The 25,195-nt window shown below is 37.0% G+C and overlaps 1 protein-coding gene across 2 annotated transcripts in view; it reads left to right on the top strand.

The window, feature by feature from the left end:
- Positions 1-25,195, top strand: part of nck2a (NCK adaptor protein 2a) — a 46,679-nt gene that overhangs the window by 19,473 nt on the left and 2,011 nt on the right. Inside the window, exons 2-3 of one of the 2 annotated variants that reach the window (XM_024287114.2) lie at positions 12,298-12,539; positions 22,894-23,669. In XM_024287114.2, coding sequence (XP_024142882.1) covers positions 12,314-12,539; positions 22,894-23,669 — 1,002 coding nt within the window. In that variant the 5' untranslated portion in view covers positions 12,298-12,313. Of the gene's footprint in view, positions 1-12,297; positions 12,540-15,994; positions 16,166-22,893; positions 23,670-25,195 lie in introns of those variants that run through there. The other variant, XM_036209643.1, reaches the window with a different exon arrangement.

Here is a 25,195-nt window from a genome sequence, read left to right as displayed (position 1 = left end):
AAAGAAGCCCAATGAAGCGATTTTTATTTGTGCTATTGGGCTATATAGATAAAATTTAATTGAATAAAATCAGCAGATCTCTATACCTTTTTTCCCTTATTTCATTTTTGTAGAAGTGTTCTGGTTTTAACAATTTTGGCATTGTGTTATCATTAAACCTTATTAAAGTTTTTAAAACTTTAATATAAAGAAAACACAGTTTTAATACAAAATCAAGATTATTCCTGGACTATAAATAATTTTTGGATGAGAAGATAGATAATACAAATTTTAAAATTAAATATTACAGGCATTTTGACCTTCTCATCTTTATTAAGGATATTTAATTTATTATTACATATTTATTCGTTTCCTGATTTACTGCATTTGAATTATCTGTATAAAAATACTGCCATCCATATTTGTTTGCTGAATAACTTCAAATACACTTTTTAAATATTATATTTGCTACATTTTAAATTGACCAACAGCAGAACTGGACGACATGATCTGCACTGAAATTATGAAGAGGAATTAGGGGGTTCAGCCCTCTGGCTGCCACTATTGTTTCATGTGAAGAGTTATAAAAATCTACGTGTCCAGTTATTGTTACAAAGTCTTAAAAGATACTGGAAAAAAATCTTTAGATTTGTGGCTAGATGCTTTTCTATAGGATACAGCTTTATTTAGACTGTCAACAGGCAATTTCAACAAGGCTAAATTTTAACCGGTGGTGGTTTAAAACTCACACATACAACGGGGAGGAAATTTAGCTTGTGATCTGCAGGTCACAATCCAGACCTGGTCAGGTAAAAATTAACTGGTTCCAATGCCTTGTAGATTTATCGATGCATCTCTAATTCTTAAAGATAAGTTCAGTCATCCAAGAGTGGCTCAGTGTGGGCTTCTTCCACTCCACATGAAGGGATAGCAGCATCTGGGATCATGGATTGTCAGCCTACCTGGTGTGGAGTCACAGGCATGTCCCACCAAATAGAGGCCCCTTGATATATCCCCTCTGGTGGCCTATGACTACATTAACTGTTAGTACACGTTTCTCAGACAGACATGAACATTTTCTCACTTTTCTCACTAGTTTAAACCCTCAAAGTTCAAACCTTTGGAGAACAATAAATCCGTTACTGTGGAATTTCATCATCAGATCATCTTGTGTAGTAGAAACTGGGGATATTGATTGACAATAGTCTACAACCAGTCAAGACAGATAATGTAATGTGCTGTAACTAAAAAACACCAAGATAACACTGAATGCAAATAAGGCTCTACAGTATAGAGATGTTTTGTTTTCCTGTGAACTTAATGTGGCATGAGGTATTATTTGTTTCCTTCATACCCCAAAGCAAGATTCTCAAGGGCTGACCTTTCCTTCCCTGCGCTTCTGTTTTTCTGTGTTTTGACAGCTCTTTGACTAAGCCTGAGAGGTTTGGAAAAACTAGTGATGTCAAAAGTGCAAATGTTAGCAGAAGTATCAGTTTAAAAGCAAGTTGTTTAATGAGCTTTTTAACATCTACATTTATTTTGTATTTCTTTGTCCTAATGTATTTAAGACGGTGAATAAATGTGCAGTTTTTGTGTTTAAAGGTGTGTTTGTACAAAGTCATGAATTCGGGTTCATGTCAGGTTTTACATATTTTGAGTCCATTCTTGATAAAACTGAAGGATTGAAAGCTTTGCATGTGTAGATTTACAATTCCCTTTTCTATGTCTGTAAGAGATTGATCAAACTTGGTACATTTGTTTTTAGTAATTTTTCTGCCAAATTAAAAGCATTTGACCCACACTCAGACATCACAATAAAGGAGGAAAAAAACTCAGTTTTACTCCATACCCATCGCTAAAGAGAAGAAACCTCTTCAAGTGGATAAAAACTATTAAAATTCATTAGTTAGTCTCTATTTTTGATTTTATAGTTTTCCCTTCAGGTTTTATGAAGAAAAACATATTTCTGTAAAAAAAATTATGATCCTGCTTTGTTCAAAAAGCAACAATATTTAGTTAGAAGTCAACCTTTGGGCTTTTCTGAATTATTTTTAAAGTAAACAATGATCCAAGTTGCATTTTTAGAGTTAAAAACGAGACACTTTGGTAGAAGGCAGGCCTTAGTTGTTTCTTTAAATTGAAGAAGTCACATAGAGAAGTATAAAATACTTAGTGTAACTACTTATAGAGGGAAAAATGGTAATCAACTTGTTGCTGTCCAACAGATTGAGGTTGGTTGCATTTAAAACAATTCTCGTTTTAAATGCTAGGTAATGGAGCTTGCAAAAATATTTTGTATTTAATAAAAAAATGTGTGCCAAAGGTAATATATTATCATATATATGGATATAGTTTTCTCTGAAAAGCTTAGAATAACATGAAATATATATATTTTTGTTGATTTTTCCTGTAACCAAATCACCATGTGGGACCAAAAATGTTTAAAGTGATCTATTATTTTTAATTCAGTTCTTACCTTTTATGTTCTGGACTGACTCAATTATATTTTACTCAGATACATCACGAGGATTCCTGTTTGTCAAAGAAACTTTCATTTTGTTTTTTTCCTGCCCTTCTGTTTGGCTGTATCCCAAACTCAACACACAATCACCTCCTGTGTTTTCATCTTATTAAGGCTGTTCAGAAATACTGTATGTCTAAACTCTTTTCACAATATTTTCTCCCCTGAATTCTAAAAAACACCTGGTTCTTGGTCTTGGAGACAAATATTCTAGACTACATGAGTTTTCACTGCTGGTAGTCATTTTCTTAAAACTAGTGATTCAAAATACAGAAAAAAGAATTCATGTCAAACTGAGCTGGTGGGTAAATCTCTAAACCAAAAAGACGTCTGTATGCTAGGGACTGTGTATAAAAATACGTAAATGTATATAGTGAGCAAACCTTTCAATAGAGGCTCTCCATCCTGTGTTTGGAGTGCAGGGACGTGTGCAAAGTGAACAAGCACCACGCTGTTATTGAAGCAGCTGAAGTTGGCATCAAGGAGTAGAGAAAACAACCCAAGTTTGAACTTGGAGAGCTGTGCTTGTAGAGAAGTAGAGAGGGAAAAAAAAGAGTTTAGCATTTCAGGACCACAGGGGAACTTAGTGTTGTTTATTAGTTTTTAATACCATCATTATGACAGAATAATAATAGAAAATTTGCATGCCCCTCGGCAAAGTACTACAATTAAAATATGAATTAAAACAGTAACTCACATTGTGTAATATCTCTACAATTAGACTGTAGATGAGGAGGTTAAGAGTTGGGAAATAAACCAGAAACGTCTGTGCCTGCTTTGAGTTTTTTGATGCATAATTTGAGATCTAATTTACCATCTCGGTGTAATTTTATCACTATTGTGTCCTTGAGTTGGAAATGCTTCATATAAAACATGCATTTAACTTGAAACATCCATGAAGTGACATAAACTCTTCTCTAATAGGGGTGAGGAGTTTACACTAGACGATTAATCTGTGAAGAAGCAGCCAATCTGTGATGTCAAACAGTTATCAATGTGCAGCGCTTTTCCATCTGATGAAATAAATCAGTTCATAAATAGCAAAGGAGACCTAATGACTTCAAATTTGCATTCATTTGCATCATTTCTAGTTGAATTAAGCTGTTCTGCAATTTATTTTTATATTTACTTTGAATAAATTAGTGCTGTGAAATGAATGCCACTGTGTTAATTCAGGCTTAAAGCAGTTGATTGCATGAAATAAGGTCCAAATTCCAGAAAACTTTTTGCCAACATTCAAGTCAATACTTGGAATTAGCTTTATATTTTTTGAAGTGTTTTTTTTTTTTTTTTTTTTGCTCGAGTACATTCAGATGAAGTTGCAAGTGATTGATCTAATTGTTAAAAATCTGTACTTCTCCTTGGCTGTGCTGCTCTAAAAGTAGAAACTGAGGACTGTAAACAGCCAAAATCTCAGTATTGGGCATATTGTTACTCCTAATGTCTTGTATTTATCGTTGCTATTGACCTGACATTTCAAATAAGAGAGGACACAAATCCATCTATTTCTTTTATGATAGCATTCAATGATAAAAGAGAACTTTTGCAAATTTTAGCAGCAACTTATTTTGAGTATTTTTTTTAAATAGATTTTGAGTAAATGAATACTTTTACTTTTATATATTTTTTTGCATCGACAACTTTTGTGTGATTTTTATTTTTTCTTGTTTGATCTTGAATTTTCACAGATTTTGGTACATGTTTTTTGATTGACCGATGTGTGGGCCCAACAAAATTAACGTTGTCTTACCCTATTGCCAATTTTTGTGAAGGAGGGCACAATAGAGTCTGGCCACAGAGAAAAAATATGGCACTTGAAAATTAATAGCCTGAAGTGCATCCCCCTGTCGGAGGTGGCCGCAAAAAAAAAAACATAATTTGCGCCCAAAATCATTAGCCGGAAGTCCTCGACCGGAACCCGTCAGACGCTCTTTCACAGAGAAAAAAAACAGCATTTCATCAGCGATCAGCTGATTCACAGAGAAACGGCGGCATTTCTCCGGCTTTTTCTCCCGAGGTAAACGGTTGTAGTTATACAAATTTGAACACTTGTTAATATTGACTTGAAATAAATAAAACAATTAACTTTCTCTGTCCCATTTGAAGCTCATCTTGCACACTAAGCTGCTAGAAAGTTACATTTTATTCACATTTAAAAGTGTAAAAGTTGATTGTTCTGAAAAGTTTTTAAAACACACACCTCTATCAATTCGACACATCACCACTCGGCCACAACACTTTTTTTCAATTTCAGATCACTGTTTTTACTACTTTCACTCCCTTTAATTTTTATTGAACTTAATTTGGTGGATCAAACTTTCATCTTTACAAGACAAAGGTTTTCTTACATTGTTTTACCGCAGTTTAGGTCAACGTTTATATTTTATAAACACATAAATTTGTTGCACCTTAGTTGTTATCGAGACATGCTTTTAATGTGCAATAATAACAAATCCAAAAAGTAATCAATTTTTAAATGTGTTTATTTGGAAATTTTCACTATTGAAGAGGAGTTGGTAAAATAGTTTTTCCAGTGTTCATACTGACTTAGGAAAAGAAAGCATAGAACCATACATCTTTAAAATCATCCCTTTCATTTTTACTCATTGTTGTTTGTATGAAAGTGAACTTTTGAGTGTTTAACTGTCATCTCAAAAATCCACCCTGAGGCTGATGTACATGTGATGTCACTTATGAAGGAAATACTCTTGATGTTGAGGCTCCGGTTCAGGCTGATGTGTGGTTAGAATTTGCTTTTGAGTATTGACGACTTTGACTTGCTATCTTCAAATGTTTTGATGACAGCCATGTGCATGTGGTCTGAGTGTCCTTAACCTCAGCCTTTTTTAGCTGTCAAGAAAAAACACATTTGAAGATGTGCTACAGCGGTTAAGTCAGTGATTTTTATTCTTACTTTGATGGCATCCATGTGTGCAGAGCCAATTTAGTGCTCTAAAACCAACGAGGAGCATCACAGGGAAGCAGATGTGCTCTCGTCATCCACCCCCATGAGCAGGCACAATATGGGATGTTTGTGTGAATTACAGGGTAAACGCTTCTTTGGGGTTAGATGTCAGTCATATGTCTTTGCTTGTCAAATTTGAAAAAAAAAATGTGGCAGCAATAGACGAACATGTGGAAGACTTTTCTCCTTTCCAAGCACATGTGAACGGCATCCAAGTTAAGGTTGTTGTCAGGGCAAATATTTTTGTGAAGACCACTTTAACCTTTCAGCCATGCAGCCATGTCTGGTGGATATAATAGCAATTTTAGCTCCCCTTCAACTCATTTTTTCCATTGACTCTTCATGAGAAGTGAACTGGGTGACCCCTTCTCCTTGGTGTTCCAAACAGGAAGTGCCTGCTGGCTCCAAGAGGCCAAAATCTCCTAGACTTCTATTGAGATATAAACAGCTGTCATTCAATTTCGTCAGAATATCCATCCTTGCTCTGTAGGGGTACCACAACTGATTATTTCAATAGTCACTTAATTGTTGATTAATTTTTACACTTGACTAATCAGATCATAATGGTTTCAACTTGATGATGTTTGTATTTTGGAAAAATGCCCACATAATTCACTGTATTTTATTGGAGCTGGAAGTAAGGCAATATCTCTGGAACCCTGAGACGCCATGTTGGAACCAGAGCACAAGAATGTTTATTCTGACAATATATAATGACTGAGTGTTGGCTGTTTATTTTTCAGTAGAAGTTTGGGCTTTTGGCTTCTTAACCGGGTACTTCCTGTTTGGAATGCAAGGGGGGAGGAGTCTCTTAGTCCAGTTATCATGCAGTCAGAGGAACAACACTCTTCTTCATTTTGTTTGACCTTCAACATGCTAACTGCAAACATAGAACACTCAGTTAAGTGTGTTTTTCTCAAAGCATCCCCACTTTTATTTATAATCCTCTTTTGTTTTGCACTTCTCTTTGTGCAGCGTTGAAAGAGTCTTTGACACAAGCGCGCATACCTTCAGAGAAGAGAGTTGTGACATGTTGGAGAAGCCCGTTCAGCAGTCTGCCTGTCAGTCTTTTTCTCTTAAATCTCTGCAATTTGCAGGGGAATGAGGGTCACAAGGGGCAAGAGCTCTGAAGCTTTTCTATTTTTAAAACAAGTCTGTCCCAATTTGATTTGCTTTTTGTCTTGTGCATCTGAGAAACAAATGTGAATATTCATTCAAAAAGCTGTTGTTATCTTTCGGAATACATAGCTAATTTTTGATATGTTTAGATTTTTTTTTTATTAACAAATTTAAATCCTGAAAAAAAAATTAAGTTAATAGTAATACGGAGAATGACTATCAATTGGTTTTAACATTTTTTTTTATTTTTCTACAAGTGAAGCCAGAAAACAAATTCTTCTGCGAAAGCTTATTTTAAAAAAATGTTTTACATGTGAAAACATTCAGAGTAAATTCAGCATTTATTGGAAATTTGATGGGATTAGTAATAACTTGAGTCTGGTTTCATTTTAAGACCCACTCAAATCATATTCTGATGTATTGTAAAAGTTTCCCATTGCTCTTTTCATGATGATTGTCGTTTTTGGCCCAAATAAAAAAAAAAATCTTTTCTTGGACAGTTTCTAAAGAGCAGCAGTAGCTCATTAGAAATTTTCCCGTTACTTGTGGGCGGGACTATTGGCACATTGCAACCCCGCCTCCTCTTCCTCTTGTTAGGAGCTTGGAGGAAGGAGCTTGCGGTCCGCCCAGCAATTCTTAATGTCTCAAAAATTGCTTTTTTTAATCTACTCTCAATCCACAACGTTATAAATAAAAAATACTCATAAATGCAATGTTAAGATTAATTTACTTCACATTTGTCCTCCAATGTCAAAAAAATGCCACAAGAACATCTTCAGTTTAGCTAAGCTGCTTTTGTGCTTAAAAACTGTACCAACTTTTACTTGAAAACGCCTTTAGTTTTTATGCAACAACCTGTTCTTGTGTCATTTGTGACACACAACCACACCTCAAACTGATCTTTACTGTAAATACAGTTTCATAGTTATGACTTAGAATGACCACCCATCCATTATGTCCAACTACTCAGCACTTATCAGGGTCATGGGGAGAGCTGGAGGCTATATCAGCTATAATAAGGTGCCTTGCTAGTCTCTTGCATGACCATGTGATAAAAACAAAAAACTATACATATTCATAAACAGAAAAAGAATAATAAACCAAGAAAACTCAAACATGCAAACAGGGGAAGAACCCGACCAGGATTTAAACTACAGCCTTCTCGCTGAAAGACGACAGAACTAACAACTACACCACCATTCAGCTCCATCTTTTACACAAATGAAAGGCTCCTTTGTTTGGTAATCAGTTTCCATGGCAAAAGTTTGGGTTGTATTGAAGCAGTCATGGTAGGCGCGTGGTTTACAAGTGTAATTTTTGGTAAACTGACCAAGATTGCTAATATTTGTTAGTTTTAACTGAAGCTTTAAAACTTGGTTGATTTTCAATTTTACGTGGTGCATAACCTACTTAAAACAAACAAACAAAGTGATCAAGATGTTGTGTTCTGATCCAACTCTGAATGTAACCTGAGGTCCACAGACGGAATGACACAGGAAACTCCCAACTTCTGGAGGAGTTTCCATCAGCATTCCTCATCTTGCCATAAATCTGTCCTTTCCTCATTGTTTTCTGCACTCTCCGAAGAGTCCCAGCTGCTGCTTTTGTCACTTCCTGTCTGTCAAAGTAACGCCTCAATCTTCATCCTTCTGTTGTCTTTGTTGCTCCAGTCAAAGCTGTGGTGTTGAGAATAGCTGAACAGTAGAACTCGTGGCATTACCTTTTGCGGCGTTGCACAACTCTTCTGCTTTCCTTTTCTTTGTTCTCCCTGTCTTGACCTGTGAAGCAATCCAGTTTGACAACCTTAGTCACTTCACCAGAACATCGTTTTACAATCCTCGGCTCTGCAGCTTTCTAACTTGTGTTGTTGGTACTCGTTGCACATTTTAAAGTCAGCTTTATTCATTCATTTGCTCCTGACTGTAACATTCAGTGTTAGCATGGGTGTAGAATTTGGTGTAATTTAACAGAGACCTAAATCTATCCTGTTGATAAATCATCCAACAGTTTTTAGTTTTATCATTTGATTTTCATATTGTATAGCAATGTATGCAAGATATCGATCATTCTACCAGTCGTGTAATCTTTTTTTATTCTAATTTTTACTGTTGGCCTTCTCATGAATTACACATTTCTTTGGTAGATTACATTTTTCTACATCGTACATAATCATTTTGAAGAAATGTAAATCAAATACAATCTTATCCCTGCATCTTGAGTGTTTGGTGCAGTATTTTCCTTTTTCCTCAAAGCTATGTGAAAAATCAAATCCTTACAAAACTGTGGGGAAAGTTTGGAATGATAGCTTTTGAAAATGTCATAACACATTTCGTCTTTGTCAATTAACTTGTCCTTGTTAAGTTGGATGATATATGAAATTGTTAGACAGATTCATTAACTTTTTTTTTCTATTTCCTGTCAAGAGATTCAGTGATTATCTTAACAGATTACTGCCAGGAATGACTTCATGAAAGCACATCATACAAGAATACTAAAGTTTCAGAATAATTATCATAGATTTAAAAAAGTGTACTGCTGATCTAGATTAGATAGAGTATTCTGAGTCTAGATTGATTATTAAATTAACAATTATGTTAGATGTTTGAAATTGGAAGTTCTATTTTAATCTGCTTAAGCTGCTTCTTTCCTGGTTTTCCCAACCTCTACACACTTTCATTTTCTTTAAAAACCCACTCCGATCATCTTTTGATCTATTGTAGAAGTGTTCCCAGTGGTTATTTAGTTATGGTTATTCGGTTTTTAGCCACAATCATGAAACCTGACATATCATTTTCTGGGACATGGCTTCTGCAGAGCAGCAGGAGTTTGTTTGAAATTCCCCTCTGAGTTGTGGCCAAGGGCCGTTGAGGCTAACCAAGCCCACCCCCACTTCCTGTTTTCATGCTTTCCTGCTAGCTTACAGCCCCTCACAACCCAAAATAAGATTAGCGGTGCAACAAAAATGGCAACCAATATTGCTTTTGCAGTGTTCTTGCATTCTCTATGTAGCACTTTGTGAGTTTGTTGTGTTATTACTAAAATACATTCTGCTAGTATTTGTTTCTACATTTTTAAACTTCGTCATTTTTTGAGACTAACTTTTGTAAAATGGCAAAATGAGTTTAATGCATAGTTGGGTTAGTCATATAACTGAGAAAACAACCTTCACATGTAAGACAAAATACAATTTCTCCATACCCAAGTAGAAAACCAAAACATCAGACACAAACATTTACCCAAAGTACACTATAAAATTTATATCTACCCCAAAAGATTTAAAGGGTATGGAAACAGGACAAAACATATTTATGTAGTGAAACTGGGCCATAGTGTCTTGTGTGAATGAAAACCAGTTGGTATGCAAAGGATGATCTGAACTGGTTCTAGTTACTTTCCTTTTTAAACCAGTTTCAAACAGGAAGTCAGAGTTCCCTTTGAATAAATCTTGTTGTTTAGATTTCAACATTTAATTTATCAGCTGTAAACCATCAATAAAATATTTTGTCACAAATATTCTAATAGTTTTTTGTAAGTAATGAAAACAAAAAATATCTTAAATGTGCGCTTAAAGAGTAAATAGTTTAAAAAAAATTCTACTACTTCCATGACAGATTTTTTTTAATAACTTTTCTTATTTTCTAAAGCTTTAGTCAAACGTTTTAGGTTTTCTTTTTATATTAGACACCGTCATAAACAAAGATCAGTTTAAATATTTATTGTATTTGTTCTGTGAACAACAGTCAAATGTGAATTTGTTTAATTTCTGTCATGTCAATTGTGAGCTAAATGTAAATCAGATTGAGTTTGATTTTTTATTTTTCAAACAGCAACATCTTTTAGTCACAACAGGTCTTTTTTCAAAAGAAGCGTAAAGATTACATCCAACACTACTCATCTTTGCACCACCTATGTCAAGACCACAGTTGTTGTGCAGTAAGGTGATCTAGCCGGCCCACGTCAAATAACATTTACGCAAAGCCTGGTGAAGTAGAGCATGTAATCGCTCACTGTCTGTCTAAAAAAGCCTAATAGACAAGGTTTACTCGTGCACAATGGTGCACAGACAGATTGAACACTTAAATTGATTTTGTGTGTTTCAATGCTTTCTGCCAAAGAAGCCATTTCAGCTGTGATTCTTTTATAGGGTTGTACTTTTAGACCCACAGTTGGGTGGGTAAGACTTCCTGCTGTCAGCTTTGAAGGTTCATTGGGTTATCTCCATTTTATTTATTTATAATTCTTGTTCAAAATACTACTGTATGTAATAACCTGTGATCTCTTTGAGAGCCAACCTCTTTAAGGGTTAACCGGACCAACGCTCGTGTGAGCTACGATGAGCTGCTTCAAAATTCTGTTCAGGGATGAATAAGGATTATCTTGCTCTGATATCTCACACGTTACTTTGCTAAGCCCTATGCACATCATTAAAGATGATGTTGCATTAGGCAAAATCTGCACACAGATTTGTTCTTTGTGGGAGATGGATTCTGCTGCCTGCTTGAAATGCTTCTAGGGGCATCTTGTTACTCAAAACCCCACTGGTCAATGTCTTCTAAAGTGTTGAATGAGGGTTCAGTATGCAACCCTGAAACTGGAGGACGAGCTGGAGATGGTGTTTATACCAAGACCCAACTGAGAACTCTTAAATAATCAATGGATACATTTCCATTGATCATTGTACCATTAAACTAAGTTGGGTTTTACTTTGAGACGTATCCTTAGACGTTCTTAGATATGTTAAACTTCACACTTTGACACAAGTTATAGCTGTATACTATACTTTTTGGCCCTATCCAAAATTTTCCCTTCTCCCCACCCCTACATTTAGCCCTCCAAACAAAGATTAATTCATTCATTCAAACACCCAAACCTTCATCCAACCATCCAAACTTTCACCCATCTATCCATTTTACCTTTAAATCATGTATCATTCCTTCCAGCCCAGCATCTATCTATTCATCCTTCAACCCTTCTGCCTCCATCTATCCTTTCATTTATCTATTCATTCCTTGCTTCGTTCATCTTTTCATCCAACTGTGTGTATGTATAGAGATTGATAGGTATTAGGGTAATAGAAAATTAATAATATGAATAGATTTAAATTGAAATGTTTACTCATTCACTTGATGCTTAAGTGCTTTTAATTTGAAAAGTCTCTTTTTAACAATTCAGAACTCCCCAGATCCAATAAAAATGTAGACTGTAATCATAGATATGCTTCACCTGGACACCACATTATTTGACTCAAGAGCCACAGTCAATGAGTGCTTAACTTTCAAATTTGTAAGCACTTTTAACCACATTCATAACCTCTGAATGAACCTTTAGGCAGCAGTCCAATTTCTCTTATGAGACCTACAGTCTGTGGTTCCATAGGTTTACTTCAGGACTCGTATTTTCTCCTAAATACTGGAACTAGTAGTTGTTGCAAATACTTACGTAAATGTGTTTTTGCCAGGAAGATTACAAAGGAACTTTAAAGCAATAAGTCAAAAATGTATCTGTTAAATTCATCAGTCAGCAGTATCATGCTCTCTTCTCTCTGTTGGTTTTCTCTAATTGTATATGTTGACAAAATGGAATTATAATCGGCGTGTAGTCTTTCTAGTATCTCAATTATTAGCTTTGAAGTTTTACTTCACTTTTGCATTCAGCCACTTCTTGGTCTAAAACCTCACATCATGGTTCACTCCAGAACTCTTCTTCTCTGCAGGGGGAATCCATGAAAGATGACGGAGGAGGTGATTGTTGTAGCCAAGTGGGATTACATGGCCCAGCAGGACCAGGAACTTGACATCAGAAAAAACGAGCGCCTCTATCTCCTGGATGACTCAAAAACATGGTGGCGTGTCCGCAACGCCTCCAACCAGACCGGATATGTTCCGTCAAACTACGTCGAGCGCAAGAACAGCCTGAAGAAAGGTTCGCTGGTGAAGAACATCAAAGACACACTAGGTAAGAAGAGCGGGAGGCTGGGCGCAATCATTTTTAGCCAATGTGTGGTTTTTAATTCTCAATACTCCTTCAAGAAAGGTTTTTGTGCAGGGGTCAGTGCGTGTTTGTTTCTGTTTTGGAGGCTGTTTCAAGGCTGGATTCTGTCAAAAGTGAAATGAATCCGTCACTGTGCTTCTGTGCTGGTGGGGGGCTGTCACTGTACTCTGCAGGGATCCTGTTGAGTTGCCTGTTGCTCCCAGCTGTCAGCACACTGTCGCTCAGTTACCAATCATGACTGGAATATATTAGGCTGAATCTGGGCATGGCTTTCAACACTGAGAGGGATTGTTGCGCATGATTAAAGGGTGTCATGCGCTTCTCTGAAATTGGATAAGACTGCAAAATCTTTACATTCGTTTATGTAGAGTTTAGGGACATGGAAATATCCTGAGGGTTTCTGCATTAAATCCTGTTTTTATTTCAAAAGCACACACAAAAACTGTTTAAAATTTTACATTTGATGTACTTTTTGATTTAAATTCAATGTTAACTGTGAGGGTTTTTTTTCTCCTACACACCAAACGCATCATTCATTGCTGTTGATTAAAGTCTTTAGTTTCATTATTTTTCTTTTTGGTTCAGTTCGAATTAAATTCAAAAAAATTAGTTTAAAAAAAGAAAATCCTTACAATATTTCCGAGTAATTACGGAATTGTTTTCATAATTTAAGCCATTTAATTGGCATTATTAATAAAATAGTACTGGCTTTAACACAGACTTGGATATTAGTTGTTAGAAAACAGCTAGTTTTAAAACTAAATAGTACACATATAATTAAGTAAAACAATAATGATAAGTTTGAGTTAATATTTTACATTTAATTTAAAACTGGAATAAATCATGTATATTCAACCCATTTCAGATATAAAGATATATACATGTATTGGAAAATAAAGAAAAAAATCAACAAAGATGTTAGAAGATGATGTCATATTATTGATAGTGTAATTATTCATGACCATACATGGATGTTTTTGCAGTTTTGCATTTATTATACGTACATGTCTCATTAGATTAATTAATTATAATGATCAGGGATTTCCCAAATAGGCTTTTTTGGCCCCCTGTAATTCCGAGTCATTTGATTGTGCCGATATAGAATCCCGATCCAGTACTTTTGTAATGCATTTAAATAATGAACAAATTGAATAAACAAATCCAGGTTATCTCAGCTTTTTTACTTCCTTAATCATCTTTTGTCATTTAGCACTTAAGCAGAGCACATCTGTGAATTAGCCTTAAAAATCAAGTAAAATAGTTGAATATCAACCAGAAAAAAAAGTGAATTATTAACTAGTAAATTAAGGGGATAATTAACCATGTGAGAAAGTTTGTAGAATGTAGCTTTAGGATCTTGGAACGTTTTTACATTTTTGATCAAATGTGATTCATATCTCCATTAAAATTATTAAAAATTAAATAACTATTCACTATCTGTTGTTGTAGCATGAATATGATGAGTTTTCATGACTAGCTCATATCAGTGGAATCATTTACTAGTTTTGGTTGTTTTTAGAGAATATGGGATTTATTACTTTTTAGAGTTAGCATCAACATGTTTGGACATCACATTCTGAGTCACCACACTAGTTAATTCTGCTTAACTGAGGCTCTGTCAAAGAAAACTAAAAAGGATTATCAAACAAGAGCTCTGGTCTTAAGGGGTTAAATCACCTTTTCCCAGAGTTTACGTTGTGCAGGTGTCTCACCACCGTCTCTAGAACTCCAGCACAAAGAACGCTGTTCTCATTAAAGGAAACAAAAACGTGATCTTTTTTTAGTTAAATGTCTTTCTACCTCATTGTTTGTTAATACAAACCAATGGAGACACTTACTGTCAGTCTAAACCACTTATTTAAAGAGTTATTGAGCCTGGACGTCCAAATCTGTGAATATCTTGCCAAGATTACCAAACTGTTCTTGTCCGTTTCCTGCTCAAACTGCCTCCATATTCTGCTGGGTTTTACTGCAATAAATTGTCATGATTTGATGATCATCAAATAAGGTCAAGTAGAATTTGATTTGTTGTTTTAAAAGGAGTGGGAAGAAGCAAACTTACATTATGTTTAAGTTATATTGTGATATTATAGATAAGAGAACAAAAAAAGATCAAGGTCCAAGGAGGAATTAAGCGACTAAAGTTTTTACAATCAGTTTTAATTTATTGAGACCAAAAGATTATTTCAACCTTTTAAGTAATAATTTATAGCCTTTGCAGTTAATCTAATCTCCAAGATAAGCACGTCTTTGTTATAATTAACCAAAGGTTGTAGTTATACACAGATCTGGTATCACACTTGTTTGAGTAAAATCTGCATTGCAGCTTCAATATACTTTGTGATCTGAAGGCCAGAGGAGATGCACCAGGAGTTTACTTTGGCTTTAGTTGGTTAGGAAAATTAAAAGTAATGATTTAGAAGTCTGTCTGTAGCACTTCACTCAAACCTGCGCCTATTGTGTAATCTATAATCAATGTTCCCATGAGCTACATTTTTGTCCTCTTCTTTATTCAGTTGGAACTAAATGCAGTATTTTGTTAAAGCTTGTGACGCATAAAGCTGCCTGCAGCTCTTTAGATTTTTAATTGTTTTATATCCTCAAAACTTCTATGTTGAATCTATGAAACTTCTGTAACTGGTAATACATTAATAATAGAATCAATTTGATTTTTTTTAAAAAAAGATTTAGGTGAACATCTATTTTTCAGACAATCTCCTGGAATTCATAAACCTTCTTATAGAATTTCTGTCTGCATAAACTTATGAGACATTTTCACTGAGTGGTTGGAGATCATTAAATCTCTAATCACAAAGCTAACATTTTAGGAACCCGAATGCCACTGGTGTGGCCTGTATCCAGCTGTTCCTTTCTTCAGCTGTTTTTCCTCTTTCATTTTAAAATGAGATTGTTTCGGTCAGAGATGTAGGAAGAGATGAGGAGAGAACACGGGTAGAAAATTGAAATGCGTGGTATGAATCCTAACAAGAGGGAAGGATAAAAAAAAAAATTGTAATGTGGTTAAAAATAGGACAGTTACTGTGGCCTTAACAGGAGCCGAAATCAGGGCGAAGAAGAGAAGACGATAGATTTGGGTTGGATTCTGGGACTCCTCTCAGCTCAGTGGATGTCAGCCTTTGGGGCAAACCTGGGCTGAGTTGAAATACATTTACAATTATAATAGGAATGTGTTTATTTCAAGCAATTAAACAAACAAACAAAAAACCTGCTAAGTCTGAGGGTATGGTCTTTGACTGGAGAAAGGTACTTTGCCCTCTCTGGGTGGGTGGAGAGCTCCTGCCTCAGGTGGAGGAGTTTAAATATCTTGGGGTCATAGATCGGAGTGTGAGACCAACAGCCGGATTGTTGTGACGTCTGGTGTTATGTGGTTGCTGCACCGGTCCGTTAAGGTGAAGAGGGCTGAGCTGGAAACCAAAACTCTCAATTTACCCGTCGATCGTTGTTCCAGGACTCACTTATGGTCACAAGCTCTGGGTCATGACCCAAGAAAACGAGATACTGGATACAAGCAGTTGAAATGAGCTTCCTCCATAGGGTGGCTGGGCGCTCCCTTACCCTGGGCTTCCACGGTAAGCATTACGGCTCCAATGTGGGCACCACAGTCTTAGCATGACTTTTAAAGGTGTGAGAGGAAATCCCACTGTAGACATTCACGTTCGCCCTCTGCGGTCTGGCATTTGCGGCCCTGCAAATCTGTTTTGTTGGGTTAAAATTTTTGCAGGACTCCGCAGCTGAACTTTAGAGAAAAAGGGGGGGATTACTGTACTTCCTATTAAAATTGTTGGTTATCACGTGAACCTATGTGAGTTTGGAGTTTCGTGAGGTCTTCAGCAGAGCCTGTGGCTGCAGCCATCCCGTAGTCATCTGTCGTAGCTAGACTCCTCCCACATCACACCTAAGCTAGAACGGTTAGTGGGAAGTCTTAGACTGCTGCCCCGTGACCCGGTCCGGTCCCGGATGAGCGGAAGAAGAGGGATGGATGGACATAGCTATATCAGACCTAAGTGGGATAAAATAAAGAAAGAAGATAAATACATGCATATACGTATAAATATATCTATATATTCTAAAACTCGTGTAAATATTTTCATCATGATAGCTCCAAAATGATTGACATATTTGCATATATATATATATATCAAATATGATTGTCAAATAAAGTTATTCATTGTTTGAAAGGCAGAGAGAGGAACTGAATTACTGTAAGTCTGCACTTATTGTGGTTCTCTTCCTTTATTGCTTTTGTAATAGAAAATAGGACAGTTACTGAACACATTCCTATTTAGCCTTTTTTTTAATCTAATCTATTAATCTTTTTTTTGGCAAAAAAAGCTTTTTTTGTCATTTACAAATAAATTCTTACTTTTATTAATTTAAATTCTACCTTTACATCCTCTAAACCACTTCTAGAAAGATTTTTTTAAGATAACATACTGGAATACAAATCAAATTGTGAACCTGCATAAATATTAAATTGATTTGATTTGATCATTTTATCAGCAACTGTGGAAGAGTCCAGACTAATGATCATTTCTATGTGTAGAGATTCTACTCCCCTCTGTTCCCGGCTCATAACAGCTGCAGTGGAATGATGGATCCCCTTCATGCCCCCTAACTCAGTTACTTATTGACTATGGCTCTGTTCCATATTGGTCTGAGCTTCCTGCCTGCAGCAGCTTCAGTGTTAAAAGCTTGGAAAAACCCAGTAGGCGAGAACACGATCGTGATGATGAGCAGTAGGTGAGGTCAGAGGCTAATGGAACTTAGTCACACACTTGCATTAAGAGCCTGGTTGGCTGAAAGCGAGACTACGTCGCTCTCCCTGCAGCCTGACATTTGTTTGCACCCCCTGAGCCAGTCCACGTAATTGTTATGGAGAGTTTGGACGCTCTGTAATTACCGTTATCTCCAGCTTTTCCTTTTTGTTCAAGGTGCTTTTTAGTACCGCCGGATCATCACCATCCATTTCAACATCCAACTATAAATAACTTTGTGCTGCTTTGTGCCCCAGTTTTATCTTTCAGCAAACCAAAATGTGTTTGGTTAAAGAATTCAGCAGATAACCTACTTACTATTTCAACTGGGTCAGTGCCCACCTGTCCCCTCCAGAGCATTAACAGCATGGGTAAGAATGACCCCACCTGTCCAAAACAAAACAAGCGGTAGTTTTTTAGGAATTCTAAAAAAATGTTTTCATTACTTTTAAATAGGTCGAGGTTTTTCCTCTGCCCTGCAACGCTCCTTACACATAGAAACACTTTATTTTGAAAGTTATTACAGGGAGATAAAATAGCACTACTACATAAATCCAAAATATTGAATTCAACATAAACAGTAGTGTTTGTAGGTATTTTTATCTTTATTGTAACTTCAACAAATTTTGATAAGCGAAGTCAGATTAAAGCAGTATAAATTAATCTTCTAAAGCTTTATTCACATGTACCTGTGGGTGTGGTGCTGGTGGTAGCGTGGGGGATTGCTGTGGGTTTTGGGGTTGTCCAGGCCCATGGAGAGTTGAAGACAGGAGCGGCTGAATCTTAAAGCAGACCTCCACTGATGAAAGAGGCTCAGTGTGGGGTGCTGCCAACTAGCAGTCAGGAGTTTAAGTGTGAAACAATGGTAAAATGGTAAACTACATGTTTGCTTATAAATAATATCGTCCTGGCTGGAAAATAATGATATCTTCCTGCCAGGACGATGATAATATCATCCTTGCTGGACAATAATGATATATTCTTGTTACACCATAACACACCTTGAATAGTTGCATAGGAGTTTGTTATGACCTCTCACTTGTAGCACGTTCTTAGAAAAGTGTGCATTTTTCCTCTATGGAGTCACTGAGCGATCTATAAATTAAATAGTTCCTTCGGGTCACCTGTGTGCCCTGTACACGTTTGCCCATTTTTCACTCACAGACTTCCCAGGGCAGTTGTGACTAAAGCCAAAGTCTTCAAGCTTTTGGCAGCTTTTACTGTCTTTACACAGAATATAGCTTTCAGAGTAAAACTGTTATTGAGAAAACACAAAATTCCCCTATGATCCACTCCAAATACTACAGCCTTGTAGAAAAGGCACCAGCTTTTTATTGAAGGTCTGGCTGTGCTTTTTCTTTTTTATTTTACACTCAAGGACTCACTAAACCCAATTAGACCCTACGAGTCCCCTTAGCACAGGAACTGCACCAGGTCTTCCCACTGAAAGTTCCTCCACTGAGTGAAGTAATATGCTGCAACATTCAGGCTTTCATCAGCTACCTTCACTCTGAATTGAAGTCCTCTGGGCTTAAAGATCAAGCCTCCTTTAACGAGATGAAGAGGAAGGTGAAGGTTGCGGCTGAATCCGCGGGAGGAGTGAAGCCCACTGCAGTTCTAACCAACAGACCAGCGCCTTGAAGTGGAAATGAGATGAGAAGAAAGGTGTGTGGATTCAGGTGTTCTCACTCATTTGCAGGGAATGTGTGTTCATTTCCCTGCTTTTATAGCGTTGGTTTATATTGTTTTTTTGCTTCTTTGACCATCCGAAGCAGGCCTTTCAACCTATGCAACGCCGCCTCAATCATGCACATACGCCGCTATCTGATCATCAGAACCCGCACTGAGATCCTCAAACACGCTCTGCTTGTTATTCCCGTCTCATCCTCCTCCTTTGCGTTTTTGTCAGCTGTGGCCTCTGATGTGCTGGGTCTCCCGAGTCCAGGAGAAACAGCTGCCAGGAGACCTCTCGTTGTTCTCAGCTGCACTCCTCCGCCTCCCTCTGCCAGCAAGTTTCATGCTACTCTGTGTGAACCCAGAAATGTTCCAAACAATGCAAATGCTGCCATCAGCAGTGACATTTCTGTGGCATTTCAGCACACCGTGGAGAAAACTAGTGGGGAGATGAGCTGTCAAGATGCTCTGTCATTAGCAGCACGCAGGAGCCAGCACTTCCAGCAACCCCAACTGACGAGTAAATGGAGTAAATTGCACGTAGTGTGTAATGAGCGTTAGCATGCATGTGAGAGAATTAGATAAACATCGGGGCTCACTGAAGATCCAACGTGTTTACTGACTGCTCTTGGGGAGGAGATGAATAGAAAGACAGGAGCAGGTAAGACAGGAGCTGACTTTGATCCTGAAGATGATCGTCACGATCAAACCCATGGAGCCAGCTCCACTCGTCTGTCAGCCTCCGCTCCATTCATTTCCATACTTTGTGTGGAGGATGTGTACTGCACATTCAATAGATAGTTGAACTTTTCCTCTTTTTTTTTTAAACGTGTGAAGCTCTGTGAAAGTGTCAATTTTACTACCGGTCGTAAATATTTACCATTCCCCCACAAGGTTTCTCTAAGGTTAACATGGCCAGTTTGTGCAGAATTCAGAGTTACCAAACCCTGGCAGAGAAACGGTCATCTTCAGCTGATTTAATGCTGACCATAATCCCTCGTCTCCCCACAGAGCTTACGTCATTACCTGCCTTCACAAACCTGCGTCTACTCAGCAGCGTCTCTCAAAACTCAGTCCATTCTCCAGTAGACTTGAAGTTCTTCTTTCAGTTTAACTCCTGAGCTGTAATAGCTGATTGATTAAAACCATTTCAATCCTTTGCGTCAATATGTGGCACCAACTTTGCTGAGTGTTCTGAAAGCAGGAACCATGATGGCATCTTTTATGATGTGCAAGACAAACAATGCCACACCTTGTGCTTCTCACATGAGGAAATACAGGAAATGCAGTCTGCTTGAATTCTCTGGCTAACCATTCCAAAAGTTATGCAGTGACAATAGAAACTGTCTGCTAAAAATGGGTGGAGTTTATAAGTTTCTTCATCTTCACTCCTAACCCTCTCATGATGTCACCATCTGACTTTAAATGGCACATCAAGTCATATGACAAGAATCTTTCATTTGTCCTGGAAAAAGTTTTTTTCTTGTTGTTTACTGTTGATGTGTGATTTTTTTTTGTTAACAAAATAAAGGAATGATTTAGAAAAAATGACTATTAAAGAGAATGTTTAATGAATACATTGAAAATCTTACTCCTTTGTTGGAGGATAAGTCACTTGTCGTTATGAGAGTTGGCATATTTTTTTCATTGTTCATTAAGGCTGCCACAAACGATTATTTTAACAGTCGACTAATCACTGATTATTTTTTCCGATTAGTCGACTATTCAGGTCATTCGCAAACTGGATGTAAAGCACACATCTTAACCATCATTAGCTTTAGACTAACTAAAAACTAGATATATAGCATTAGCTGTGATAATTCTAGTGTGAATGCTGTAAGATGAATTGATTGCTAAAAACTCTTAAGTTGATTGTTGAAATCAATGAAGCTAGTAGCTGAAAATACTGAAGCTAATAGCTACCTGAAATTGTTAGTTAAATGCCAAATTAGTCTAAAAAAACTGAAAAAACCCAAGGTTAGTCAAAACAGCTAGCTAGTTGCTTAAAAAATAGCTAAACTTCAAAATACCCTATTTTTTTTTTAAAGCCTAAATTATCCAAAATAGCTAGCATGCAGCTGAAATATTAGCTAAACCCCAAAATAGTCCAAAAAGCTAGCATAATGCCATTAAAACTTTCAACTTTACTACATTCTGACTCCATATAATATAAAAGAACGACTAATCGACGATTAAATTAGTCGTTGACTCTTTCAGTAGTCGATTAGTCGACTAATCGTGGCAGCCCTATTGTTCATAACCTTTAAATAAATTGCTTAAAAATATCCATCACTCATATCCACAGATTTTGCTGTTAAATGTTATTTTATAAAATAAATGTGAAGAAAATAGATGATAAAATCAGTTTGCACCACTCTAAAAGATGAAAGATGTTTTTTTTTGTATTAAAGTCCAACTCCAATCATCTTTTGATCCAATGTAAAGCGTTCCCAGTGATCTTTTAATCATAAACCTGACGTTTTTAGCCAAAATATTAAAAAAAAAAAAGAAAAAGGTGGGTCGTTTTCTAAGACGTTTTCTAGTTGTGGGACAGGACTGTTTATCTCCCTGGTCCTGAGAGCACTCTGTTTACACATTCTCCAGCTATCTTACAGTTCTTCACATCCCAAACTTAACATTCCCTGTGTTATAACAACGGGGAGAAATATTGCAACCTTCTAATTGTAACTTCTACATTTTTTTTCTGCTGCTTATTCACAATGATTTGAATTAGGAAATACACAGAAAGGCAAATTTTAAGCTTATTCATGTCTTCCATAATCAGAAAAATAACCAAGAACATGTTAAAAAAACAATTTTCATCACAGTGGGTCTTTTAAAGATGAAATATTAAAGAAAGAGATCACCTTCACACTGTTTGTCAAACATCCAACAGTTTCTTTCTAAAGAATCACCTTTCTAAGTAAACAAACTGTCGAGTTGTCTTCCATTAGTTTCTTTAAATAAAGCTTGTTTGGCAGGTGTGGACTGGAACAAGTCTGACTTCACTTGCAAGTGAATCTTGATGCGATTCAATACAGTGTAGTTAGACCAGTGAAAGGAAATAAAGTCTTGTATGTAGATGTGTGGTATAATGAAGAGGGGAATATATTGATCTATTTGGGACAGTTAAGGGACATCCTGGCCTTTGCTTTGCGTGGGTCAGTCTTCTCCTCATCCTTAAGATTCCTGCTATTTCAACATTACCAGTTAGTTTGTCACAGTTTTCCCTCATATGGTGGCTTTCTATACTTGCACATTTCTGTGAAAGCATGTGTGGTTTGTTAATCCACTGATTCTCCAAAAATCTGCTTCCTTGTTTGTATAATTTCTATAAGTTCAGGAATTAGGAAAAAAAAGCAAGAAATTCTGCACCGAATCAGACTGACAGAAATACTAAAATATGTAGTTGCAGACTTGCAGATAGTTCTGTGGTGATTTCATGTTTATTACAAAAATGAAAAAAAAAATACCTCAAGTACATGATTATTCGGAATTACAAAAAATCAATTCATTTTTATTAAATACATTTTCCCTGAGACAATTAACTCTGATTTATCAGTTTTCCTTTTAACTATTTACATATATTCATTTTATTTATTTGTTTTAAAGTGAAAATCTGTTTTGCTTATGTGAAAACAGATTTTAAAAATGGTTTTTAATCAAATTTAGATAAAAATCACAAGAACAAAAAACTGCATTTCTAAGTTTAAAAGGAGCACACTTTTGACCTTTGTAAAGTGTTTCTTTTGGAATTAAAAAAAAAAAAGCCAACAAAATGAAGATGTAAAATTAAACAAATAAGTTTTTTGTGACTCCAGATGCATCTTGTCCGTGTCAGCTCTCACAGGTTGTTTGTCTGCCTGCAGGTTTGGGAAAAACAAAGCGGAAGACGAGCGCTCGGGATGCCTCCCCGACGCCCAGCTCAGACACGGAGTTCCCCTCCAATGGCAGTGGAGGCGGGGGGGTCGGAGGCGGTGCAGCGGAGAGGATCTACGACCTGAATATTCCCGCTGTGGTCAAGTTCGCCTACACGGCTGAGCGAGACGACGAGCTCACGCTGGTCAAAGGCTCCAGGGTGATCGTGATGGAGAAGTGCAGCGACGGGTGGTGGCGGGGCACGCAGGCCGGTCGAGTCGGCTGGTTCCCGTCAAACTACGTCCAGGAGGAGGTGGGAGGGCCGGAGGACAGAGCTGAGGGGGACTCCCCGCGGGGCTTCCACGGGGGTTCTCCAGGGACGTTGCTCGCTAACGGTCGCGCAGGGGGCCGCGGTGGAGTTCTACACAGGGTTCAGACTCTCTACCCCTTCAGCTCAGTGACAGAGGAGGAGCTGAACTTTGAGAAGGGGGAGGTCATGGACGTGGTGGAGAAGCCGGAGAACGATCCCGAGTGGTGGAAGTGCAGGAACGAGCGCGGCATTGTGGGGCTGGTACCTAAGAACTATGTGATGGTGCTGGATGAGCAGCCCGGAGCGCCGTCTCCTCTGTCCAGCTCCCAGCAGAACCGCCTGGTGGCGCCGGCGCGCTCGGGGAGGTTCGCTGGGAGGGACTGGTACTACGGCAACATCACCAGACACCAGGCCGAGTGCATCCTCAACGAGAGGGGAGAGGAGGGCGACTTCCTCATACGAGACAGCGAATCCTCGGTGAGTCCCAAAATCCTCTTTGATAAGCGAGTTATAGTTTGTCTTCACAAGCTTCCAACAAGCTCAGGTTTTTACTGGAAACTTTAGGAAGTCAACACTTTTTACAGGATAATCCTCCAATAAAAGCTTCATCCAGAGTCGGCTTTAATTATTCATCAGAGCACACTTCCTGCTCGGAGCAGCAGTTATTCTATCTATAGAGTTCTTCATGACTGTTTTGGTTTGTGCTGAGTCATGGTTGTTTTCTCTCAAATGATACAAACCCCAAATATTCTGCTTAGTCACAAACAAACAAACAAAAGCAAGACTTTTCAATAAATTAGATACGTTTGACATTTATCGAGTTTCATTCCAAGATCCACTCTTTTTAACCCTTTGATGAAATCCACAAACAAATACTTTAGAATATTGTTTTTTAAATTATACATAGACAATATTAATTATGATATGATACATTTTTGCTCAGAACAATGTTAGTTTAAGATTCAAAATTATTGGTACAATTTAAACCTGATGTCTCAAATTTGATCCACACATTTTAACAAGCTGTAACTGTGTCAAATAATTCATTATGTACAGATATTACATAGTTTCTATCCAGGAAGTATATTATATGAAAAAAAGCAGTGTATTCTCACTGTAATGTTTTTAAAATTAGCTACACTTTATCCCGCCAAAAGTGTTTGAGATTTCATGGAAGCAGCCATTTTGAAATGAGCAGGAAAAGACCTTAGACTGCCCCTGGTGGAATGATGAGGAACTACAGAGCAGAAAACGAGGACCAAGTTAAATATAAGTCTCAGAAGTTTTAGCAGTGGTTCACTAAAAAAGTCCTTCCTGAATTGCGGGAGGGACTGCTGTTGTGGAGCAACCCCTCCCCATTTCTCAGAGGTTGGAAAGGGATCTTGTGGCTAACCCAGCGTATTTTCTACGTTCCAAACACGATCTTTTTCAAACCACATTCTCCTGATGCACAACTATTTGAATAAAGAAATACTTAGAAATGCAATTTTTAGCTTAATTTACTTTATCAATGTCCTCCATCATGAGAAACATGCCACAAGAACATGTTCAAAACACCAAGAACACAATTTTTACCCTAAAAAATTTCCTCCAGACTTTTTGAAAGCAAGAAAAATAAATGAAATGCCTTAAATCTGCACTTCCAGACTAAAACTAATTTGTCATAAATATTCTGAGCTGAAAGTAATTACTGAATTAGCTTCTGTATCAGATCATATCTCAGGATTAATCAAACTTTAATAAAAGTTTTTTTTCATGTGTGATCTTTTATGCTCCAACAGCGGAACTCAAAGGTTGAATTAGCTACACTTTTTTTTTTTAATTGAAGGCGTTTTATACATACATACATACACACACATATATATATATATATCTCTCTCTGTAACATCTGATCAATAATGTGGAGCACCACTCATTTAGAAGCAGAGTAAAAGGAGGTTTTGTGTGGAACTGTCTCCTTAAAAAAAAGAAACAAAAGCATGAAGCCAAAAGGAGAATCTGCT

This window comes from Oryzias melastigma, linkage group LG21, assembly GCF_002922805.2.
Source record: "Oryzias melastigma strain HK-1 linkage group LG21, ASM292280v2, whole genome shotgun sequence".
Lineage (NCBI taxonomy): Eukaryota > Metazoa > Chordata > Actinopteri > Beloniformes > Adrianichthyidae > Oryzias > Oryzias melastigma.
Note: the sequence above shows the minus strand (reverse complement) of the source record. Positions and strands in the feature narration are given on the sequence as shown.